Raw genomic sequence first — 26,392 nt, forward strand, 5'->3', positions numbered from 1 at the left:
CTTCGAAAACGAATAAATCAATAATTACGAACCGAAAACTATTTAACACTATGACTAATCTAATAACACTTCTTTCAATTTAATGACAAGTAGTTCAATAGCGAACTCAAATTAAATAAGGCTGAAGTTTGTGGGTAGCCATACCTGAGCTTTGAGATGAATATCCTCCAATTGCATTAGTCGATCTTGCGTCTCGATTGGCAGCTAAAATAGTGCCATGAATTGACCCCGATTGAGATAGTTTCGAGTGCTGTGGCTGTGCCCTTTGCATGCTGAGCGAATCATCATCGGAATCCTCAATCAAATCGGAGTATGATCTGAGTCTGCTGTTAAAATGACGTCGGTCGAAACCCGAGAAACTGCTGCTCAAGAAAGTTTGTTTCGTTTTCCCACTTTCAGTGACTTTTCTGCCGCTCTTGCTTTCATCCTGGGCCTAAAAGAAATTACTCATTCATAAACTTTCATGAATTATTACTTTATCACAGAACTCATTTCCAACAAGAGGTGAAGAAAAGTTTCGCAAACCAGCAAAAACGACAAAAGGGCGTTTTACAAATCCACGAATATACAAAATCAAAAATTAGCCGACAACGAGTTTTACACCACAGCCCTCCAGATTATGGGCATTCGCCTTCCTGACTCCCCGCCTTCTGGCCCTTCAATTCTGCTTGTACTCCCTTGGTGCTATTTTGCGACATACGAAAATTTTTCAAACGGCGCCAATAGATCATTAAATGGGGCAGAAAAAGTCAATGAAACATTCTAGAATACCGACAAAAAAGCAACTTGTACACAGAGGTGAAGCGAAGCGATAACAATCTTTTCCGACAATCTTTGAGCAGACACCAGTAGAGACGAAGAAAAAATTGATTTTGTAAAAGCCTGCCCTGGAACTGCAATGAAACAACAATTGCAACTGAAATGAAAATTGCTCACAGCACAAAAAAAAATCCGTGATGCGGAGGCTCTTTTTCCTTTTACCCCACCTGCAAATTTTTATAATCAAAATTACTATTCACATTGTCTGATTGTCATTAAAAGTGACATGGAGACTAATTAAGCCATGAAAAACATATTTGGTCTTTATAATCAACCTTGTAAAACCACTCGCTAAACCATAAAATTGATGCTCATGTGAGCTGACAAAACTTGAGCAGGCAATTTATTTTTTTTCCGAAAAAATTCTATTTCGTACAGACTGAAAAAACAAGCTCCTGCCGGGACTCAAGCCCAAACCGTAGGATGCAAACGTTAACTCTAGGCCAAGTGGGAACAAAAGTGGAAGTTGTTAAGGTTCAATGCTAAAGCAAGTAGGATTTGTAAGAAAAGTTGTTCACGGGAAAACAGTCTAATTCCCGATGCTCTCGCAAGGGTAATTACTAACTTTTACACAGAGGCGAAGCGAGGCTTCGCCCCATATACTATACAACACAAACATAGCATAACAAGTTAGGTGATACAAAAAACCGCTCTTTCGATTTTTTTACGAAATTTCGAGAAAAACAAGATTTACGTAAAAATCATATCTTCATCTCGATTTGTCTTGAATAAATTTGATTCTAAAAAAAACATGCCAAGCAAAACAACTGCTTGTTAAATTAGCATCAAAACAAAACTTGCTGATCGTTTAATCAGTATATAAAGTCGGAAGCCGGAGAATTTTAAAAACACAACCGAAATTTACCGAGCCTGAAAATTACAAAAGGCAAACATAGCCAACAGACAGCTGGAAAAGAGCAAAGGAATGCAAGCAAACAAAAAAATATTGACTAGTTTTTGAGAAAATATCAACGTTCCGGGTTTCAAAACAAAATCTTTGAATTTCTAGAGCACTTTGTGATTGACACCTTTTGGATAAAATTAACCCATTTTGAGAAAACTGGATTAAAACTAAAAAATGCTATTGCTCTCGAAAATCTGATATTATATTCCATTTTCGAAACTAGAAGTCGATCACGTTTTTTGTGACTTTTACACTCTCGCAGTTCGATAGTGATCTTTGGCTTTCTTTTAACAAAGGAAGCAAATTGAACTTAAAATACAGAGGCGAAGCGAAGCGTCGCACTACTTGCAATACAACAAAGAAATGGCAGTGCAAGCTAGCACACAGGAAAAAAACTTCAAAAAACCACGACTTAAAATAATTCATGTTCTCTTTTCCGAAACACAATCGACGGCAATTAATGAAAAAAAATAATTAAAAAGCGGCAACTGAGCCGACGAAACTTAAATAATATCCCGTAGAACCGAAAATATAATTTTTGGCATGAAAAACTTTGAACTATAAATTTTATTCTTACGATACAACATAATCATAAAAAAGAAAAAAATTACAACTAGGTGAACCAAAATTTTCGCATGTCTCGATTAAGCATACCTGGGGCCCAGCTAAAGTTGGAGGAATGCGTTTGATATTTTTTGACTTTGTTATACTGATGCGGGACGAACTGCGTAATTTCAAAAAATGAACTTTGCCCAAAACCTTAGTTGCTTGGGGTCATCTGGGTTGCTCACAAGCTCGTGCAGCTCACCTTATCTTTACTAAAATAAATGAGAAGCGTAATTTTTTTTTTGATATTTTGGCATTTCTCTGAAGACATAATCTTTCTCCTGCATAAAAATTAAGGAATAGCCGTTTCCGCAGGATGAATTCACGCAACCGCGTCTTTAGATTGAAATTTTCATCTCAGATTTATACGGGTAGTTTTAAAGGAAATTCAAAAACTTCTAAAAGGGGCATAAAAGTTCAACATTTTGACATTCCGAAATCCATATTTTTCTGCTTAAAACAGGTTGTGGCCGGTGAAGTAAAGAAGATTCCCAAAATCGGATTTCTTGATTGAAAACTTAAGCTGAGATTTGGCACTGTAATTTTCGAGCAAAAAACTTTTGCTTACAAAAAAACTGGGCGCAGAAAACTATAAAAGTAAGCTTCCAACAAGCTGTTGTGTCGATTAAACCTATGATATCAGATTTGGCAGGATAGTTATCGAGAAACATCGAAACAACGGTCAACAAATCAAAAAGTTGACATTTACGAGAATCATAGCTTTTTGTTTTTAAAAATGGACATAGCTGAGTGTACAGAAGAGATTCACCCAACCTGTAACTTCAATTGGACCCAAAAATCTAGGATTGGCAGGGAAGTCAAAAAGTTTCAAAAAACGGTTAAAAAACTTTGACTTTTCCCGGGCCCATAATTTTTGTTTAGAAAAAAATTCGAGCATAGTCGCGTGAGCAAAAAAGCTGTTTTTTTTTGAAAAATGAGACGGTTTTTGGAGCAAAAGCTAAATTTTTTGGAAAAAAAATGATTTTCTAAAATGTGTTTAAAAAAATAGAAAAAAATCCAATCCCATACACTTTTTACCAAACAAAAATTCGAGACAAACATCCCAAGCAAGACTATTCAAATGAACAACTGAACAAAACTTACGGAGCGGAAACAAGGCTGACAATCTTTGAGCAGACATCAGTTGAGCCGAAAAAAACTGATTTTATAAAAAAAATTCCAAAAGTTTCAAGTCCCCTCAAACTACCCAGTAGTTAAAATTGAATTTTCATGATATTGAGCATGCTATCTGCATAGTGATTAAACTGATTTTGCTAAGCTAGTTCTTAAACTGAAAAAAAGTCTACATTCCGATTTGATAACGCTTGCTAACCGCAAGCGTCATAAGTGAAATTAAAAAGGTGAAGAAGCATCGAATTAGTAAAACTTTTGCTGCATGATGATATCAAACATGCAACTTAGAGATTTGGAGTCTCACGTTCTAACACTGGCAGATTTGGAGTCTCACGTTGGGAGTCTCACGTAAAAATTTCTAACACTGTCCACCAATGATGCGGCTATAGATGCTGAAAAAATGCCAATGCTATGAAGCAAAACGCCACCAAATATAAATCACACTAGTGCTAAGTGTGCCGTTGAACCTCCAACAAGTAGCTTAGGAATTTCAGGCCTTTCCCTTCGAGCCATCGATAGCTCGACTAACGCAAACCATAGCCACCAATAAAGCAGAGTAATGCAAAAGTGCTAAAAACTCATGGACTTCAAAATGGCATTCAGAAAGTCAGAAGAAAGCTGAAGCTTCAAAAAAAGTGTCTGTGCTACCTGAACCTAGCCGACAAAAATAGTCTCAAAAATTTAGACGATAGAGTAAAAAAAAACAGAAAACGGTTGCAACGCCCTTGCTTATCGCTTATTTTTTCACTGATTTCAGGTGAGGTCTTAGTTTACTCACAGGTAGACTGCGTTGTTGCTCAACTTCTATTCTCCTAGTCAGCAAGTCTCTCTGCAATTGGAGCGAGTCTCTGTCCTGTTGGATATCGTGTAGAAACTGTGGCTTGGTCAACACTTTACCAAGTACTGTGAATAACTTAGCAAACCCCAGTGGAGTGCAGAACAGGTGGAAACAGGCTCCGATCAAAGACATACACGAGTAGAGAAGGGGAATGAAGTTCCAACTCACACTCTAAAACAAGACAGCGTCCAGGTAAAAAAAGCTACTAAATACTGTACCTCTATTCAATATAGCTTTAATATAGGCGCTAGTGCAATTGTGATACAGGGGTTCATGTAAAAACCAACTCTGTGTGTGAGAGAGCAACACCTGCCTCTCATTAATCCGATGCGGATTATGCAAATAAATACAAGCTACCTGGTTTGCGCAATGCTACTTGATGCTTCTATTGCCTTTACACCAGGAATACACTTTATTAATAATGAGGCATTTCGTCTATATATGGGACCCTTCCAATTTCTTAGGACCCCTCTATCACAGTTGTACCCAGCTGCTATTTACCCATATTAAGAGCAAGTTGTTTCGTTGTTGAGTTTCCATGTTGATATGTGCCGCCGACTGCTTAATGATGTGATCACTTCTGAAGGGATCAATACCAATACCAGAAAGGACACTGCCGTTGTCGGGCGAGAAAACTGCGGGCGAAGAAGTTGTTGTTGGCGAAGGGGTGTTACTGTAGTAATCGAAGTCGGTTATTGCACAGAAGATGACAACTAGTCCCACCACCATTACAGTGAGCCAGAACAGAGATACAAACGTCTCATAAACTTTGGCAGCTACACAAACGAAAGAAAAAGAAGCAGTATTTTAGATATCTTACCAATGAAGTGTTACCGGTGTAAACCTTACCGGTGTTAATGTTTTTACTCTTTTCACAGGTATTTCAGTCGATTCAAAAATTGGCAAAAAAAATTACCAATTGAAGCTGCGTGCGAATAGTGTGTGCGCGTATGTGCAGGTGATCCTTGGCTCTCTGTGAAAAAGTAGGCAAACGGCAGCAGTAGGAAAAGTGATAAGTTGCACAGAAAGAAAAGACTGTTCCACAGCACATAGACAACGCTCTTATTCAGCCATTGCAGGTAGTAGTTGTCTGGATACCTATAAAGATAATCTTGAATTTGTTATAATTATAAAAAAAAAGACATCGATAATCCAAGAGACAGTTGGAATTGTCCCACGAATTTAAATTGCGCTGGTGAGAACCTTAAATTAAAATGAGAATTAAAATGAGAATCCACTTTTCTAATAATCATTCATTTTTTTGCGTAATTCGCGAATTGGTAATGAAGCCCGTATTTTGCCTTGAATTAACTTTAAAAAAACAGTCGACCACTAAAATCTAAATTATAAAACTTTCTCAAAAATTAAAACAACGTTCAATGTCATTTAAAAGAGGAGAATGAGACGTAGGACAATAAATGCTCCTTCAGAGTGGCATTACCTTGTAAGAACTTCATTCGATAAGATTGAGAATGGAAGAAGACAGACGGCTGCCATAGAACACGCGAGTGAGAATGTGCACAGGTAGTAAGGAATCTTGTAGACCAAGAGAACAACAGTCCAACCAGAAGATGGAGCGCCCATCTGTTGCGGATGTGTATCATTTTCATGATGAAGTTGGAATAATGCGTATGCTGTTGTTTCACAATCCAGCAAATAATAGTCCTCTGATTCTGGTTCTCTCTGAAAGCACACTGTTGATGATTAACCTTTAAACATTTCGCACAAATAGTTATTTTTATGACGGAGCCCAGTAGTCCAAAGCTATTTGATTTCAAAATCGAAAAAAACCTGGATCTTTCATTTTTCGGCGTTGAAATAAAAAATCATATGGCTTCAATTGGACCAAAAAATCTCTCCTGAACCAATTTACGGGAAAAATTGTTTACTTGGTTAAAACTAATCTTTTTCAGCCGATCAGATTTGAGCATATTACATGTAGGCCTTACGGGTTGATTTTGCCATGTGACATTAGAGGGAGATTGTTCACTTGGTATATTAAGGAGAGATAGTTAACATGCTCCCCCAAATTTTAAAGAAAAAGTTCATTATATGTTTTGACGTTATATAGATTGGCTTTTAAAAGCTACTGTCCTTGTTTATTGTGCCAAAGGAGTTGTAATGAAGGATTTTCACTTATTTAAAGAATTGAATCATGAACTTGCACTACTGTATTCGGTTATAAAAATATCAATTTTATTAGTCCACAGACCGCCACAGCCAGAACATCAGAGCTAGCACGCTTATGAAACTAACTTTAAAATGAGATATGAGGAAATGAGCACTCGTATAGAAGGCAAAGAAGAATAGGCAAGACACGAAAATAGCTCTGATAGTATTGTGGAACAGTTCCTCTTCTGCCTCCACGCCCAATTCGACGCTGGAACTCATCGAAACTTATAACATTTCTGAAACACAACTTCTTATATTTGTATCGGTGATTTTCAGCTGAATGCTGCTCAAGAGCTCCAAGTCAACGAGCATAATAACCGAGAACCTCAAATCAAGTAGTACTACCAAAAACAAAAAAAATCTTCCCTTCACTTAGGATCGCGAATACGGGATGCGTTCTCGTTATATTAAATAACACCTATTTTGTGGAATCAATGCAGAACGCTCAGACGGAAGCTGTTTACTGAGGTGAGGTAGGTCATCGCTTCCAGAGACTTTTTTTAATGTTCAGAAATTTCCACGTTAAGGGATTTGTTCAACATCATAATCTCGTTCATCGCATTTGATTTCTTGTCTACGTGATTTTGTATGCTTCCCAACAGCAGAGTTTGCTTGTATTCTGCAAAGCGAACTCAAATCGTAAGTTGCAGATTCTGTCTGACATACTTGGACAAACGTGAAGAGCACCTCAACCTTGGGTACAATCGTAGTGCGGAATGAAACAAGCTGATCACGAATTCGTCGACGAATTCAAGTGGAAACAATGTAACATTCGTCTACTGCAGTCACACATGAGGCTTAAGAAAAATGGCTCAAGGGTCAGGGACACCATCTCTTGTGTTTTTCTACCTCAAGAACGGTCGGAGCCAGTTCGGTTCGTTTGTGACATGAGACTACGACCCGTTACAGCTTAAAGGCTACTACTAAAATATCCCCCCACTCTAGAATTAGAAACGTCCCCATACTTAGGTCTCTAGATACCCAAAATACATGAACGCCGTTAAAAACCGGGTTGGAACAATCCGTTAAGTTACTTTTTATTAGACAGTGTAACTTTGATCCATTTCAGATGGATCAACCTAAAACTCGCCTTACCTCAACATAACAATTATAAAACACACTCTAGAAATTTAAATTAGTACTCACATTGTAGCACTCTCAAGAACCAGGAAGTAAATAAGTCGGTAAGCAACTCAAGAATCAATAAAGTAACTAAGATGAGTTTAATATTAGTCAGTTTCAATAACAAAACAAGTTTTTTACTCTAGACTGTGAGTTCTCGTGAACCATTGGGACACTCTAGCTGTCCACCTTTCCACCTAAGGTTCACTCTGGTCCAGTTAATAATAGTACTCCAGTCACAACAATCCAGTTCGTGGGAATGCGCTCGTCTCTGTTTCAGATGGGACAGCTCTACTCTCGATTATTATTGCTACTGAAATTGCGAATAGCAATTTCCCACTGATTTTTCTAGCAACTTTCCCGCGATTGTCACTCGATCGTTCTGACTTCTCTTTTCTGATTTTCAGTTATCGCGAGAAAATCGTGCATGACAGGTTCCATTCGAAATTTTGAAAAATTAAATTTCACTCCAAAATTAAGTGCTTTTTGCTTCTCTCAAGGTCAAACTTCCAAATATGACCGACTGGCACATACTCCCCGGACTCGAGATCGATGTCCTCATCGCGTGCTGTCTTCTGCCAGTGAGTCCCAGAAAACCGAGTGTTACTCAAGATACAGTGCCAGTGGTCATTTACAGAAGTTTGCAGCAGACTTAAGCTTATCTACACCCCAAAATTCACAGCCATGTAAAATTTTCACACTATCGCTAAACAGCAATCAAAATCTGCACACACCTGCACCTTTGAATTCTTGCTTTCCAAGCCAATCATTTAAAATTTCTTTTGTCCTATTCAATCAGGAAATTGTCATGCAGCATTTTGATTTATATAATAAATATAGTATATTAATAACAATATTTGCTTTGTTAAAACTTCTTTTTCGTGAATCCAAGTTTCACCCGGATCCACGCTCAAGCCCCCTTTTCCCTCTCAAAACTCAAGATCCATTCGAGCCACCTGCTCATCTCGCACTCTTCGCCTTGGAGGTACTGCACCCTGAAGTACTAGATACGGCAAACTGTCTCAACAGTTCCTCTTCATCATCGGAGCTAATCACAATCTCCTCCCAAGCCTTCAGCTGCTCGTAGGATCGCATCCATTCTCTTTGCTCTTGCAACCTCTTTGCTTGGTTGGGTAGTGCCTTCACCCTAGATTCCCGGTTCAAACAAAAGGAGTTGTGCAGGCTCAAGCTCACGTTCTTCGCCAGGTCCTCCTCTAGTATCGATTCCCACGCCTTGGCGATGTCTCTAGACATTTTACCCACTCTCTTCCATCCTGTCGTGATTGCATTACGATGGGTTAACAGGGGTCTCTTGAAAGCTTCCGGCCCAATCTCGGCCTGGAACTGTCGATACTCTTTTCGATGTTTTCTCATGTGATCTTTCGTTGTCATGTACAACCAGGACGTCAGCGTCGCCCGAAACCATGGGAAGTACCTCAAACGGCTCCAGACATGTCTGACTTCCGTTGGTATGGCAATACCTTGCACGCAGTCTCAAACAACTCGAGTCTCCTACTGTAGTCTATCGCGTATATTGACTCAGCCGTTGGCGTCCCCGCTTCCCGATACTTCGTTATATTCTCTTCTATCCATCTCAGAGCCAACATCGTACTCACTACCAAGATCGTCACCTTCTGTCGGTGATACGGTAGTCCGATCGACCGGATTTCTTCCATATCCCACACCAGGCAAAGGTTCTTGTGATCTGGATACCACACCGTTTGCGCTAAACAGTGGCATGGGCATTCTCCATGGGTGATTTCAATGCTCCTGAGGTTACGCTCCCCCGAGGCTTCCAAGAGAGGCTCAAGCTCCATCATTTTCTCATGCATCGTGTCGTTATCTTCCAGGTTTGGAGCACTTCCCACAGGTTTTCCGATCACGTTTTGTCTCTCGTGATCGCTTGTGTTCTCTCTCTCCAACTTCAAAAGTTCTTCTCCCCAGATTTCATTCAAGTCATCTCTCAATTCTTTTGGTACTGTCCCTCTGATTTTTCTCAACAACTTGTGCGAGTGATGCGATATCCGAGCCAACCTCACGCACTTGGGCACTGAGAAGGCCTTGTCCACCAGTACTCTCTGGCTGGATGCTTCCACCATCACCATGTGCAGTGGGTGGTGACTTCCGCACAAGTTGGCCATCATTGACCCTATCAGCGATTTCGCGTTCAATGGCAAGCCATAAGCTTCGCTCATGGGAAATCCCATTTCCGCCTCGAGACCAACCTTCCAGCTCCGGATGTGTTTTTGAGTCACCTGCAACACCCCGGGCCATGATTCTACGCTCAACGCCGTCACTAAATGATGTTCAGATTCTAGTCTTTCCAGTGACTGCAGACTACACATTCTCGAGAAGAATCCGAGAGCTGTCGCTATATTCACCGTGGTTCTCGCGTAACACTCCGCTACTATTTGCACTTCACTTTTCTCCCTTTCTGTTATGTCTTCGAACCAAGTGACCAGGTCTTCTTTTTGAAATGACAGTATTCTAACGCATGACCGTCCATCGCAGGTGTGCTCTCCGTTTCCACACGTCGAATCCAGACAGCTACCCGGCTCCAATTTCTTTGCTGACCCGGGATTACTAGTCTTTTCGCCTGGCTCTTGCATCTGAGGTGAAATTAGCTTATGCAGCACACTCAACTTTGCCAGATCTTCATCTTCCGTTGGTGCTAACCTCACTCGCTCGGTGGTTTCTTCGATCAGACTCGCGTGGGGATGTGGACACCAGGAGGGTCTTAATAGCTTCCATACCACTCCCAAGTTCGTGGTTAACAAGCCATTTCCATCGCCCATGTTCACTTCAACTCTCTTGTTTGAATACGGTATGCTCACCACCTCTGGTGTTTTCTCAAGAATCAGGCCCAGGCTCGGCCCCTCTTTTTCCACCGCGTCTATTTCCATCATTCTTTCTGTCCAAAACTTCAGTAGCTCCGCTACCTCATGGTTCCTGTGGGCGCCTCCAGCTTCCGAGTCTAAGAAGGGGTTGTAGGCCATTCCCATCACTCCAGACACATATTGGTATTCCCCCTTCTCGCTGATTCTCGAGTACTGCTCTGACGAGGCCAGGTTACGGTGAACATCATGTTCTTCTTCGAACTTCTTATTATAAAACCTCCGTACCTCGTCTAGCTTCCTATGGTTCTCTAGGGATAGTCTGGAACCCTCTTCCTTTTCTATTCCTGTGCTCTGATACACGTTCAAGATGACCGTTGAGACTCTTTTTTCCATGGTTTTGCTTACGCTTGTTCTCTGTTGGCATGCCAGGATGGTGCTATCAGACATCATCGACATTATCCATCTCAAGAAACACGTGGCATCCTTTCTTCTGGCCAGGCTCAAGCCTGAGTTGTCCCTGGCTACGTGTTGCATCAGTGCCTGATACACATCTAGCTTCTTGCTTCCCAACTTCAGCCTGTCATACGAGGTCAGTGTTTCCAACTCTATCCCCACCAGACTCCAGGTGAACATTAATTGTCCTGCAGTTCTAACGAAGGGATTCGCCATTAATGGTGGTGCTGATGAGGGTGTCCTCATTGCTTCTTCAAAATGATCCTTCAACAAACTCTGCCAGGACCTCTTCAGATGATTTGCCATTTCTATTCTATTAACCTCGGCCTTTTGCTGGGTGGCCCAATTACGTCGCTTGCGAGCTACTCCACTGTCCAACTTCTTCCAGCAGTCCTCCATTTCTTTCAATGTTTCAAGGGCCACCCACCACGTCCGGGAGGTGTTCCTCGTCTTGTTCCTTTCCAATGGATCACTTGTCACTCGCTTGCCCGTGGCCTGGTGTGCCTTCGAGATCCATTCTTTGCCGACATCTACTTCCCATGTCTGTCCGTTCGTTGAACCTCTCTTCACGTTTATCTTCTGAGGCTTGAAGTCTTCCTCCGATGTCGAACTGGTGGAAACCTCTATTTCCCTCTCTACTTCAAGTGGTCTTCTGAGCTCCGAGCTGCTCTTGTATGCCGCCGTCTTGCATCGAGCCAAAACCATGGGCGCCGTCTCTCTCAAGTTTCCTTCCGAAACAGCATCCACTGAAGGACTACCCAATCCTTCCACTTCTCTCTTCCTCTTGCGAGTCTTCACATCTCTACTTGAGGGTGTTGTGGCTACCATCACTGATTCGACCTCTCCATCCACTCCTTCCAACTCTTGCCTCCCCCCTGCTCGAGCCTTAAGGGTATTAGTACTTTTAATCATATTACTAGTCCCAACCTTATCCCTTTTTATATCATCAACCATTTTATCTACAGTTTTTTGTCTCCGAGTAGAGCTGTCCTCACATTTTTCTTCTCTAGTCTTCGATCGTGAATTCCTCAGCTCTACCAGCTTGCTCAGTAGCTCTTTTCTCGCCTTCTCATCCAGGCCCGTTCCTATCAGAAGCGGTTCTCCAAATCTTACGACTGTGTCCCACAGTTCCTCCTTGAATTTGTCCAGCGTCGTCTCGCTGCCCACTTCTTGATTGAATTCTTCCAAGAAATCCTGCCAAGCATCGTCCTTCAGGGATCCCAGGAATATGTCCCTGTTCCCTTCGAAAGTGTTCCTTTCCCTTTACTCCGAGCTCAAGAGTATCATCCCCATATTGAAGGTTTCACTTGCCAATGGCAATTCCAGATTCTTCCGGGGGGACGGATTCAGGGGTGGGGTGGCCGTATCTGCCCAATTCTCCTCGCTCAAGTCTTTCAACAGCTCTTGAGTGGTGAGCTCCTCCCCTGATGGCCCTGGTTCAGGCGTATTCCCCACTTCCATGTCTTCACCGGCTTCACTGAGAGTTTCATCCATACTCTCTTCTTCTGACTCATGTCTCCTTCTCTCGAGAATTTTCTTAAATCGGTCCTCGACGGGTCCACTCCTCTTGTCTCCAGGCGTGTCCACTGACAGTGGTGATGGTGTCGTAGGATCCAGCTTTTTGTATTCCGTCAGTGCTACATGCAGTTGACCTGCTGCATCTAGTTCTGTTCCCTCCTGTCTTATTTCCACCTGTTCCAAGCCATAGGGTGCCTTATATTTTCTCGTGGCAAATTTCATGTCGTCCACCAATGCGACGTGCCCCTCCATCACGATCATCCTGCCATCATCCCATATGGGTAACATGTTCTCAAGTCCCTCCTTCTCTAGAGTTCTCAAGACCTTCCGCACCTCATATCCTGGGGGCTGCGAACCTCTACTCTTTTTCGCTTGCGTCGTCCACGAATTTATCTTCGTCTCGCTGGTATGGAAGTAGACTGCCGCCGTGTAGCCGATGAACAGGGGGTCCCAGCCATCAGTGAAATCCTTCTGCATTTCCTCCGTCGTCATCCTCGCCATTATGGAGGGAACTACCAAGGGACTATTCATTCCTAAGGTCATCCTCCTGACTATTGGGAACTCAGGCATGGTGGCTGGGAGGATTTCTTTCTCCATTATGGTCTCCAGCTCCCTCTTCACCAATGCGAAGCACTCCTTCCAGGCAGGAATTCTCAAGATTTCTCGTCCGTCTGCCGTCAATGGGTTCAAGTTCCAGAATTTGGGATACATTTCGATGGGACCCTCTCGCTTGCCTCCCATTCTACATTGCATTTGCCCCCTGAAGTTGTACACTATTAGCTCGGCATCTTTCACCTTTCCAAAGAGTACCGTGTTGCTCATTCGCCCTCTGAGCACCTCCTGCTGACACCAATTTAACGCCGTCCCATCCAGTATACTGATAAGACTCAAGTGCGTTACAGAGTGACGATACGTGGTCACCAGGGGGTCTGGGAACGCGTACGTCACTGCTGGACCATAAATGCAGGTCACCACCTCCTCTAGGCCCCGGATTATCCCCATTGGGTCCGACCTCATTGCCAGGCATAGGTCCGTCAACAGAGGCATCCCTCTGTTCGTCTTCTTCCATTCTTCTCTCGAAGTTGGATTCTCATCTTCACCCGTCATGTGCCGATTTTGCATCATGAGGTATTGTACTAGCAACGTCTTCAACCCTGCGGCACACTTGTAGGAGCTGGTTTCAATGCTCGTGTGGACTCTCCCCATGGACAGAGGCTCTCCATATTCCATTAATCGATGAAACGACACCAATTCCCCATGGGTCAAGAGTACTAGTGCCAGGTACCCATCAACTCGAAGTGTCTCCACTCCTTGACTAAACATGTATGCTGAGCCCATGTTGAACAAGTATCTGGGGTAGACCAAATACAGGGCCAAGAGCAGGCTGACGGGCATGCCCAGTATCTCCTGCACGAAGGCTCCAAAGATAGTCGCCGTGGTACCGAATATTCCTGCCAAGAATTCCTTCTCCCAACAAGGACTCAAGAACTTGAGAATCTCGTAATCCCTCCTAGTCTTCAATTCGCCTTTGGCGTGCTCTCTCCAGAACCCTCCAATCGTCACTTCATTGGCGGCCGAGACAAATCTAGCCACCGTCATGTCTCTTGTTTCGGCCAGCTCCAGTTGTTTCTCCAGAAAACTCCAGACTTGTTTCACGAGGGGTGGTGCTTCCTCCCTTGTCTTATTCGTGGCGTTCTCCAGCCTTGGTGTCAAAAATGGCCACCAGCCATTCTCTTGAGTCAAACGATATTTCATCGATTCTAATTGCTTTTCCGTCTCGGCCACATTTCTTCTCTCGTTACTGGGACCTCTAGACTTGCTGGTGGAGTTTGTGATCTTCACATCCATACTCCGAAACCACAAGCTGGCCGTTAATTTGCTTATCGCCGGGTGATCGTCCCCGATGACTGGGCTGAACTTGAGTTGCCTGGCAAAGTTCGATATCTCTAGCAAGAGCACCTCGTCTAATACGATCAGGATGTCGGCTAGTCCATAAAAGCCCCTCAGTGCATGAGATATGTCCGCCCATGCCGCCGCCAATTCTGACTTGCGAAGCCTCAGGTTCGATGGCTCCAACTCCCGATTGGGAGCCGCCATTAGAATCCGCCATTCATTCCCTTCTGCTATCAGGATCAAGACCGCGTACACGAACTGTAGGGCGGGTGGCATATTCGCGTATCCAGGGGACGTGGTAAACACCACCTTCGTCTTGGACCCGAATCTCGAGACAACATTCTCTTGCACTTCATTCATCGCCGCAAACAACGCTTGAATGGCTTCCCATATCTTCCTCGATGTCGGAATTTCATCGCCCTTTAGTTGCTCAAGAAGTCCCATCGCGTGCAGGTGATCATTCATTCCTGCAAACAATAGCAGCTCAGGTTCACAGGGCATCTCCGACTTTATTGCCACCACCAGAGTTAACATCTGGTTTAATTCAGCTCCTGGCAAAGAGTATATCAAAGTCTCCGGCCAGAACAACTTGGGAGACGTTCCTTCGAAATCTGATCCCGCCACAATGACTACTCTCGCAGCAGCTGGATCTGCTCTATCATAAACTGCCAGGGTTTTGGCCAGCTGGGTACTCCCACAGGGCTTCCCGTACCTGGGATCTTCCGCCAATTTCGAGCCCTCGTAAGCGGCATCTGGCAATCCCGTTCCTCCCGGATTGAGTAGCTTGTCTACCACCTTTAACTGTGCCGGGGTTGCCAACCTGATCCTGGCGATGCTAGTTCGGTGCTTGGGAGGTTCTGCTATAAGTCCAGGACTCCCCAGCAGCTTCAGAGGTCTGTAGTTAATGGGTCCCATGATCGCTTTTGTGGGAATTCCAGTCAGGTCTGTGGTCTCCATCAACTTCGCTCTCGAGAAGTGCGCCTCATGAGCTTTCAACCAGTCCACGCAATGATGCCTATTCAAATCCTCGTGTGACACTCGTTCGATCCCCAGGGTTTCCGCCAATTCTCGCCTGCATTCCAAACTCTCTAGATCCAGTTCTTTCACCTTCTCAGGATATCTCAAGCGAGCGGTCTCCATAGACTTCTTTTCCCGTTTGCTCTCCGCCACTACCACTGAGGTTATCGCCGAGCTTGGAGGTGTTGATGACGTCACCTCCTCAGACTCCATTGGCGTGGCACTCTGCAATCTGGTCTGGCTGCTCCTTGAACTGTCTCTAGTGTCAACTCTCGGTCCCAGGCGACCAGACAAGGCCCTTGAGGCAAGGAATGGTGGGTTCGGAGGTGGTCCTAATGTGAATTGGGCTGTCTCTAGCAGATCCGCCTCTAGCGCGTTTATGTGTTCTTGGAAGACGTCGTTTAGCCACTCTGCTCCCCTTGGTCTATCAAAATGGATTCCATCACTGGAGGTGTCTTCAGGGAATCCCTCTTTCTCCATGCGCTCTGCCACGTCCAACAGTCTGACAGGGAGCACACTCTTCCGGTGGATGTCTCTTATCACCTTGTTTAGGTTCCGCATCTTCTCGTTCATCTCCAAGGCGTGCTGATCAAACATCATGTTGTAGGGGACAGTACATATCGTCAACAGGATGGGGTCCATCTGAATCCTCAGTTCCTCAAGAAGGCAGCTCACCTTATCGTGCAGCCTTGTTATTTTCCTCGCTTCACCCCTTGATACATCGTTGGTCCCGACCATCAGGGTCACCGTGTATACTTTGGTCATCCCCAGCATGTCAAGCGTTGCCAACATCTGTGGCGTGGCAGCTCCAGCGAAACTCAAGATTCCCGTCTGCCAGTGCGATCGGATCCGGGTCAACACCCGCACAAGGCTGTCCCCTACGATTAGGTGAACCGCACCTTCTGGTACCCGGGGTGGCGCCAAGTACTGCACCCAGGCCGCATCATGAAAGCAGTCTCTCCTAGCTTTCTGCTCCGCACTCCAGTCCAGCCGATTGTGCCTGTGGTACCTCCCCTCTGTATTCTTCTTGTAACTCGAGATCACGACACTCCTAACCGGCTGTTCCCTCCACGTCGGGGGAAGCTCCGGTCTTGCCGAACTCTCACGACTCTTTTGTCGCAATCTCTCGCCCAGTTCTTTCAGACGCGATGAGCCGCCGCTCACCTGACTGTCACTCGAGGTCGAGGTTGGGGTATATCCCGGCAGCTCCACATCCATCAGTGGGCGTATGGGTTGCGTCTCTAGGCTACGCAAGGAAGACGTTGCGTCATTCGGTATCCAGACTTCCAACCCTTCACTCATGTGTTCTCGGGCCTCGCGGTCAAGGTTGAACCGTGCTCTTGCTCTGGGGGCTTCATCCACCTCCATACGTGACTCTGGCCTCGAGCTGGTGACCACTCGCTCCTTCGGCCTGGCTCCCTTCTGTGCATCAAGCTCGCGTTGTCGTTGTTCTATTCTGTCCAATTCCGACCTCAGTTGATCACGATTTGCGGCGTTCTCCCGCACCCTTAACTCCTGTTGATGTTCAGCTTTTTGTATCTCAAGCAACCTCAGAGCCTGGTCTCGCTCGTTGACCGCCTGGTCCTTTTCCAGCTGAACCTTCTCCCGATCCAGCTTTGCCTGATCCCGATCGAGGTTCGCCTTATTCCTTTCCTTCTGCGTCTTCTCGAGCTCTTTCTTTAGAACACCTAGATCCGGATATGCCTCGGTCGTCTGTTGCGTTCGTGACATCGATGGCACCCTACTCGAGTTCTGGCTTGTGGATCTTACTGTTGGCATAGTCGGTAGTGGGAATTCCCCTGCGCCATATTCGGTATTGTTATTCAGGCCAGGATTCCTTGCCAAGTCAAAACCCCTTACTCCTCCATCCACATTCCAAGACAACCGTCTGGTCTGTTCTTGGTTCGATATTCCCTCGGTGGTGTAGCCGATCATCAAGACAGCCTCCGTTGCAGACTCCCTGCACTCACCCTGGTCCTCCAACTGGAGGATGGCATTCAGCATCACCGCCATTCTCTCGTCTATTTGGGTGTAGTCCAAGTCCCTCAGGCGTCTGTACAGCTCATCAAGAGTGGGCTTCTTCAGGGCCGCGGGCACGGATTTCCATAATCGGTCTGCCATTCTTCGTGACTTCGGGATGTATACAGGTATGTGTTAACCAGCTCAAGAATTACCTTACCAGCTCAAGAATTACCTTACCGACTCAAGTATTACCCAACTCAAGAATTCTCTCGAAATGTTCCCTTGCAAATACTTGCCGTAAGTGCCGATTATCGCGAGTTCAATCAAGGTTTCTCTCTCTGTTTCTCGCTTGAGTATAGTTGGATTTTCAACTTTGTTTTTCAAACTTGATCTGAAAACAGAAAGCATATTGAAGCTTGACATGTCATGTTCCTAACCTAGAGACCCCCCTTTTACCAGTATGGTTAAAATCTTATCATTTTCATATCACTTAAAACAATTCAATTGGAATTCCCTTAAAAGCATGCAGATTCATTTTATGTTTTAGCACCGTTAACTCGTTTTAAAATTTAATTGTCATGCCAATCATATCTTAAGATCCCTTTACCTGCGCCGCACCCCAGTACCTAACTCAAGACTCCTCCCTCACACCCGACTCGATACCTCCATGTACCCGACTCAGGTGATGCTCAAGTAGTACTTCTTATGAAGATACACCATTATCTCAGTTTCTGCAAAGACCACATGTAGGATAGCGTACAATTCCCTCGGGCTCAGTTTGCCCCTATTCGGGTCATACACCGGCATTGAGACTTCTGTTATCCCTCTTTCAATCATGAAGTATCGTAATCTTGTTAGTGCCAATATCACGTGTTCGGGATCGATTGTGTTCCTGTCATTGACCCTCGTTACTAGGAAGCACAGATATTTGCCCGGGACTTGTGCCACTGACGGTGGAAGCGCTGCCATCCCTCCCAGTCCTGGTCTCTGTCTGAACAGAAACTCTACATTCTGGTACTCTCTTTTGAAGTCAGCTTCCAATCTTGATTTGAAACTCATGTCCGCCGTGATGCAGATCGCGCTGGTCCTGTTTGACAGGATGAAGTCGCTATCTGTTATCATGATGTTCTCCGAGTATTCATTGGGTATTTCGAATTTCGTTTTGAAATTCCGACCTATAGTAGGCTCTGGCTCTTCTTCCTCCAGTTCCAATTCGCTCGTTTCTCTCACTTCCTTGAGCTTCTTTATCATCAAATTTTCGGTGTGGGTAAGTCCTACCCCCACTCCCCGGACAAAAATATTTATCGACGTCCCCGTCGATGTTGTCGGGTCTGAATTGTCCTGAGGAATGTCCAGTGGCCTGTCTGTTGCCGTCCATCCGAAAAGAGGGTCCTCTGTCTTCATGTAATTTGCTGCTGATACATCGACTTGCTGAATGCTTTGTCCTTCGCGGCTCTCGTCTTTGACATCACGCATCCACTCTAGAATCCTCAAGTTCGTGTTCTCCCTCCTCTCTATCTCACTCTGTTCGAGATCCGTTTCTACTTCTGGCGTCGAGTAATCATCCTGCGGATAATGACCACCATCGTCAATGACCTGCCATTCCTCTCCGGCTTCCAGTTCGCCTGCCTTCAGTAATTCCTCGCCCAAATTGTCTGGCTGTATCTTATCGATCAAGAAGTCATCCCCGTACCTGTTGTACCTCATGCCGGTGCGTTTACGATTGCCAGTCCTGGTTTCCGGTGGTGTTGGTCGATCCGGCTCCATCCACTTCGGCACCTCGTCTTGCTCCGGGTCGTTCCAGTCTTCTTCTACAAATGATCCTGCATCAGACCCCACTCCTATCTTTTCATTGTCGTCCAAACTCAAGTTCTCATTACCATCATTTTTCTCTCGAGTACCTTTCTCATTCACTTCACACGCTGGCTCTACCACCAGGTACTCAAGACCCTCCATGTCCTTCGGTATGCACCAATCCTCTGGGGACGGGACGTGAGGCTTCAGATTCTCATAATGTGCCGCTCGCCCAGTACTCAAGCGATAGAACCGTCCTTGTTGATGAACCTCCGTTATCATGAATGGTCCCCTCCACTTCTTGAGTAGTTTCTTTGTTCCCTTGGGCGGTATTACATTTTGGAAGACCCACACGTATTGGCCCACTTCATATGGCTTTGCTCTTAATATTTTTTCGTCGTATTTCCTGCGTTGCCTCATTTGCGCTTGCGCCGTGTTCCTCCTGCATAGCTCGTTCAACTCCTGTTGTCTTTTGATCGCTTCTTTCACGTATGCCTGAGGCGACGTCCTTTTCCCCTCGTATTCCGGGTAAAAGAATGTCAGAGGCATTGCTCTCTCCCTGCCCGTCAACATCATGAAAGGACTGATGCCCGTAGTTGAGTGCTGTGTACTGTTGTAGGCTCCTACTACCTGTGGCAGGTATTTGTCCCAGTCCGTCATGTATCTTGAGCAGTACACCCTTAACATGTTGACCAGTGTCCTGTTTTGTCTCTCTACCAACCCATTGGTCTGCGGGTGATAGGTCGTCGAGTGTGCTTGAGCAATGTGCGATCTCTTCATCAATTCTTTTGTCAAGTCCCCCACGAAAGCTTTGCCGTTGTCCGACTGGAAAGTCATTGGACAACCATACCGCGATATCCAATGCGTTATCAGATGATCACATGTCTCTTCGGCCGAGGCTGTCTGGCACGGAACCGCTTCCGCCAACTTTGTGAAGTGATCTATTATAATCAGTATCTGGTTGTATCCCGACTCTGTCATGCAGATTTTTTGATGGTCTATCTGCACCACTTCATTGAACTCCGAGCTCTCAACGGACTTGAGGGGAAACTTCATCTTCCTTGGGTCTTTTACCTGGAGACATGCCAGGCAGGCATTCACCCATCTCTCGCAAGCTTTTCTCATTCCTGGCCAATCAAATCTGTGAAGTATCCTTTGTTGTACTTTGTCTATCCCCTGGTGACCCATCTGGTCGTGTGATCTGAAAAGCACCTCTGTCTGGTACAATTGTGGTAGTATGATGAGGTTGTGTTTGTGTAATATCTTTTCCTCATCTCTCCTCTTGCACGCTACCACTCCATCAGCTGTGTGATAAAGTAAGTCTTTCTTTTCTTTGTAGAACTGGCTCAAGATCTTGTAGCTGTCTTCCTCAAGTTCCCCCTTCTCCTTGACCCCCGACTGGATCCATTTGGAGAGGTTACTTGTCATTTTGTCATTCTTCTGGGCTCTTATTAGGTCTGACAGCCTATATCTTGCCTTGACATGCTCCTTTAGCGCCATGATCTGTCCATTCATCTCACCAGGGTTGTGGATGTCATCACTCAGTTTCACGCATATCATCCTTTTCACGATTTTCATATCATCTTCTGGCACCAGATTCGTTCTGATGTTTGAGTTGCATGATAGTTCCCTGAATGGTTTCCTTGCGACCGCAATTTTCTCAAGTTCCTCACCACCTCGCATCTCCTGTATGTCCATGTTGTATGTTCCTGAAGATGGATCCGTCTGTAACTCTCTGTCGTGGTGCCTTGTCTTCTCTTCCGCCAGTATCATGCACAGACTGTCTGGTTTTCGCTGCTCTCATCCGAGTCTTCATCCCATCCTTCACGCTCCCCGGACAATTTTCCTTCTCCGGTTCCTTCTTCCGTGAACCTGGAACACTCCCCGGACTCTTGACCTAGTCCCAGGTGTTCAGTATCTTCCTTGAACGTCACTTTCTTTTTCCTAACCTTGGTCTGCTCCAGAATGTCTTCGGGGATTTTGTCAACTAGTGACCGCACGACATCTTTGCTGTCAGTGACGCTTCCTCTTGATGAGTCAGTATCGTTCACTGTCTCTTTTCTCCGAAGTATAGTGAATTCCGGTTTCTCTTTACCCTTCTCCTGGATCACTGGCTTATCATCTGATAGTTTCTCGAGCAACCTCATTAAGTCATCATCTATCTGTGCAGTTCCTGCTTCCACCTGGCTAAGATCATAGCCTTTTGCCTTGAGCGTCTCCTTCACGATCTTCGACTTGAGTATAATCTCAATCGGAATCCTCTTGCTCTTCCTCCAGATGGTCTTCTCTGGAGGCTCTTTAGGCAATTCAGGATGATCTTTTATCGGTTTGCCTGACTTGTCCAGCCATCTCGTGAGTGGAAGACTGTCGTACGTTTCCTTGTTCATGAATGAGAAGCCATCTTTGATTTCAGGTCTGTCTGCTTCTCTTTGCTCTTGTCTCTCATAGAACTCCGTCTTCTTACTCAAGTTGTCGGCATTCTGATGTTTATCTCGCGTTCTATGCTCAATTATCATGTTGTATCCGTCCAGGCGAACTATCCACCTCCCAATGTAACTTTGGTCCATTGAGTACGTTTTCAGCCAGCTCAGTGCTCTGTTGTCGACTCGCAACTTGAATGGCTCACTGCCCAGGTACGCCCTGTATTTCTCGACAAAGGTAACCACCGCGAACATCTCAGCTTTCGGTGCTCCGTACTTCATTTCCGTGTCACTCAGGACTTTGCTCCCGTAGGCTATCGGACGAAGAACCGTTCTCCCGTTCCACTCCTGCTCCTGGTGAAGTACGCTATTGGTCTCAAGACTGTCTTCCCATTCCATTCTTGTTCTTGGTGGAGAATCCCAGAAATCGCGACTACCGACGCATCCGTGTCTAGCACGTACATCCCTTTCTCAGTCGGCATACCCAGTACTGGTGCCTCACATAGCTCTTTCTTTATCCTCTGGAATGACTCTTCTGCTGCGTTGTTCCACGTGAACTTCTTGCCCTTGTGTCTCATTAATTGTTGCATCGGGTATACCTTGTCTGCATAGCCTTTGATGAACTCTCTATAATAGTTAGCGAAACCCAGGAAGCTCATCAACTGGTGCTCTGTCTTCGATGATTTCCAGGTCAGGACTGCTTCCACGGCGTCCGTATCAGGTCTGATGCCGTGCTTGTCTACCATCCTGCCCAAGTATTTTATTGAGTCCTTGAGTATCTCGCACTTTGATGGTTTACACTTTAGCCCCGACCTCTTCATGCATGCAAACACTTCGTCTAGTCTCTCAATGTGGTCTTCCAGTGTTGGCGTCGCTATTACCACGTCATCCACGTAGCACATTACCAGATTGCCATACTTCTTCGTTACGCCTATCAGCGCGTGTGCCATCAACCGCTGAAACGTGGCTGTGGCATTGCAAAGTCCAAACGGCATCCGTTTCCATTGAAACAGACCCAACTCGCAGGCAAACCCTGTCTTGTCCCTCTCCTGCTTCCTTAGTGGTACTTGCCAAAAGGCCGAGCCTAAATCAAGAGTCGTAAAAAATTTTGCATCACCTAACTTCGAGAGGCTCTCATCAATCCTAGGTATGGGATAGGCATCCTTCACCGTGACGGAGTTCAGGTATCGAAAGTCACAACAAAACCTCAACTGGTCGCCTTTCTTTTTGGCCATCACTACTCCACACGCCCACGGTGACTTGGATGGTTCTATCATGTCATACTCTAGTAACGTCTCGATCTCTTTTCTACACGCGTCCGATTTGTGTGGGGTCATGCGCCTCGCCCCCTCCCTGTGTGGTACCGCGTTTTGCTCAAGTTCTATTTCATGCTCAATGAAATTACAACACCCGATATCCGCCTTATGCCTCGAAAAAACTTCCTCGTTCCGCTCTAGTACGTCCTTGATGGCTTCGAGCTGTTCATCTTTCAGTTTGCCCCTCAAATGTTCAATCTCCGGCAGGACCGGTTTTTCATTTTGCATTTCATCTAGTGTGGGTCGCTCTGGAAAGTTCGAACAGCTCGAAAGACCATCATCCGTTTCTGTCTTAAGTGATTTAATAAGACCTGAAGAATCTTTTATTTTCTGCAATCGTCTCAAGATACAAATTTTGTCCCTGTGATTGGGGCAATCAACAACTTCATTTTGTTTTGAATTCTCAATTGTTTCATATCGAGTTTTAACCGGTAAAGCATATCCCAGTTTCCTCCCTCTTTGTATCGTGATCGGTATATCAAGGGTATTCAACAAGACACTGACGCAGAGGCCGCTCTTCGTTATCGAAAATGATCTTCCTAAAACAGCAGCACTTTGACTATTAGGATTCGGAACTATGCACACTTGCTTGTTGTCACTTAGTTCATTGTAATTTTTCATCCTCAAACTTACGATTGCCGCTTCATTAGCTTTTAGCCTCACCCTCCTACTCAAGAATACCGGTGCTTTGTTTTCATTTGCCATTATTAAATTTACCGGTTTGATTGCGTACCTCCTATCCGGGTTCCGTATCCTGAACATTGCGTTATTTAAATCAATCGTTACGTCGAAATTCCTGATGAAGTCTCTGCCCAAAATGAATTGGTCAGATTCATCTAGGTTTTCTACCACGATAAAGCTCATCCACAGGTTACGTTCCCCCAAATTGAGGGCTATTATCGGCGTCCTGCCCAGCACCCGTAGGGCCCCTTTGTTTGCAGCTGACAGCCGTATTCTCGAGTCTATCAAGTCACCTTTGTCAAAGCCCATCTTCTCCCAAGTTTCGATTGGTATAACGCTCAAGACTGCTCCCGTGTCAAGCAACCCACGCAACTGAGTCTTTTTGCCACTTATATCCAGCACGTGCCCTGTCACATCTGCCTCCGTCCCGATGTGCATTGCATCTTCCTCAAGCATGGCGCAGTGTCCAATCGATCTCACTTTCAATTCTTCTTTCCCTACGTAGATTTGTCCAATCAGGTCTTCGTCACATGTTATCATCGTCTTGGTATAGATGTTAATCCCATCTATATTTAGCATCACCTCGTGTGGACCCTAAGCTTCAGTATATCTGCTATCAACACGTACCGACTTGCTGCCCCCTCTCATGAGTAGTGCTCTCAGTGCTCTAGAAGTCTTTTGTGGGCTTATACCACTCAAATAGTCTGCATACACGTCAATGTGCATTATTGTCTGGTCGCTCGGCTCGCTCAAGTTTCTGGTTACCTCGTGGCCGCCCACTGTGATTATCGACATTATCCTTGCCCCGATTTTCGATATGCCAAAAGGCTTACCTGTCACCATTTTCACAGTATTGCAATTCCCGGTCTTTGTTGAGCCCGGTACAGCCTCTGGTATTTGTTTCGATCCGGTTAATGCTTCGTTAAAATTCTGTCTTTCTATCTCCAGCTTTAGTCGTTGCTCTATTTCTTTCGCAGCCAGATCCTGTTTCACTTTGGCAATTGCTTCCGTGGCCGCTTTCTCATAGTTTATCTCTAGAGAGTTCCCTGCCGCGGATTCTATGGCATCATTAACATGTGATACAGCTTTCACTGTCTTCGTCGGCAATTCCGTGCTTGGTGCTCCTAAGTTCCTCGATTCAAATTCGTTTTGCCTGTTCCGCTGATTCTGCACCGCCGCTAATGCCAACTTATGTTTAGGGTGACTCTGGTCCTTGACCGCTTCCCAGAACAAGGGACAATCCATTCGGAAGTGCCCCTCCTGGTTACAGAAGAAGCATCTTGCGCCTATCTTGATGATTAAGCCACTATAGTACTCGTGTTCCTCCATCTGGCTCATGTCCTCCTCATCTGGTGCATATCCTAGACTCTTCATGCCTTGTTTGTATGTTGTGCAGTCAGCCACGTGGTGATCCGCCGACCCGCAGTTCGCGCATGATCTGCGCTTGTCCATGTCATCTCTAGGTTTGTACCATGACGACCTCTGCGGTTGACTTCCCCCTTGCGTGTTCCTGTTTTCTGAATCCGAGTATTTCTTGGGTTTCATCAGCATGTATTCCCTTGATTTCTGTCTCATTTCTTCTGGGGTTGGTGCGCTGTCTTTCGACAATGTGTAGTATGTTGCTAACATTGTCCTTAATTCGTCACTTTTTACCCCATCAATGAACTTCGAGGCAATGCTAAAGTTTCTTCTGTTTGTTGACTCCTCTGGGTCACTCCTTCTTCTCAAGCTCTCGAGATCATCTAGGAACCGATCTATTGGCTCGTCGTCCCTCTGCCTTCTCTTTTCAAATCGCATCATCGCTTGGTGACCCTTCATGCCTGACCCGAATCGATTCAGCAATATCTCGAAGATCTTGTCCGCGGTATCGCGTTCTTCTTATTTCTTCGCAACCACGCATTTTAATGCTGTGCCTTCTAAATTGCTGAGTATGGCTGTGCATGCTTGTCTTTCATCGTTCAAGTTGTCTTGCTCTAGATGTAATCTCATCACTTCCACCCACGTGTCAATGCATCCATCTGAGTCGTCTTTGAATTCTTTTGGCTTCTTGAATGTTTTCTTGATTTCCCATCTCTCCTATCGCTCGAGTTAGTGTTCCTCGTGGCGAAGGCCTCTAGAGTCCTGTTCATCATCTCCCAAGTGTTTGCCCATGTCATAGCATCCGGACCTGCGTTGCTGTTAGCTGTTGAGTCCCCCGGACCAGTCGTTGTACTTGACATTCCATTCTTCATGATTGTTTTAGCAGCTGTTGGTGCTATGCTCACCGTATCCCGGGTTAAGGGCAACGGTGCCGATTGCCGTTTGTTCCTTTGTGGTTCCACAAAGTCAACTCTGGTGCCTTGCGTGCGATCCGCTGCCGGTCTTTCTTGTGAGGTAGAATTACTCAAGATTGCATCCAATTTCGCCTGTATTGCACACGAACTCTCGGCCTGATTTTTGCTCATTGTGTCCATTCTCTTTTCCAGGCTACCTAATTGGCTGTTGACATCATCATATCGGTTTTTTAACTGTTGCAAATCTTTTTTGATGTTCTTATCTCGTTCTTCATTGGTGGTTTCTACATTATCTGACATCTCCTTGAGTCTCTCTTCTGTTGCCTTGGCCAGGTTAAAATAACTATCCAGATACTCGTTTTTGTTGTATCTTAATTCTTTTCTTATCACTTCTCTGTCCTCTTCGCTGTGCTTCAGCTTTTTGTCGATCTGATTCAGTTTCGCCATCAAGTCACCTAGCTCAAGAGTAGCCTCTTCATGGTCAGCCGTCGGTCTTTCTTCGGCCGTCGCTTCTGCTCTAGTTTGTTCCTCTCTCGGATTGGCTTCTGTCGTCTTCGTGCTCACTGTTCCAAATGTTCGTGCTCTTTCAGCTTTTGGTTCTTCAGTCACGTTCTCTTTCGTTTTTATTCCGAC

General features: G+C 45.2%; 1 protein-coding gene across 1 annotated transcript in view; it reads right to left on the reverse strand.

Annotated features, from left to right (window-relative positions):
* LOC134844296 (protein LMBR1L-like) overlaps positions 1-26,392 on the reverse strand; it is a 244,611-nt gene that overhangs the window by 2,845 nt on the left and 215,374 nt on the right. Inside the window, exons 2-7 of the mRNA XM_063860913.1 lie at positions 6,558-6,711; positions 5,743-5,984; positions 5,218-5,399; positions 4,803-5,077; positions 4,242-4,472; positions 145-433 (exon numbers count right to left, since the gene is read on the reverse strand). Of these exons, the coding sequence (XP_063716983.1) occupies positions 145-433; positions 4,242-4,472; positions 4,803-5,077; positions 5,218-5,399; positions 5,743-5,984; positions 6,558-6,692 (1,354 nt within the window). The 5' untranslated portion in view covers positions 6,693-6,711. The remainder of the gene's footprint in view (positions 1-144; positions 434-4,241; positions 4,473-4,802; positions 5,078-5,217; positions 5,400-5,742; positions 5,985-6,557; positions 6,712-26,392) is intronic.

The sequence above is a fragment of the Symsagittifera roscoffensis genome, chromosome 4 (assembly GCF_963678635.1).
Source record: "Symsagittifera roscoffensis chromosome 4, txSymRosc1.1, whole genome shotgun sequence".
Lineage (NCBI taxonomy): Eukaryota > Metazoa > Xenacoelomorpha > Acoela > Convolutidae > Symsagittifera > Symsagittifera roscoffensis.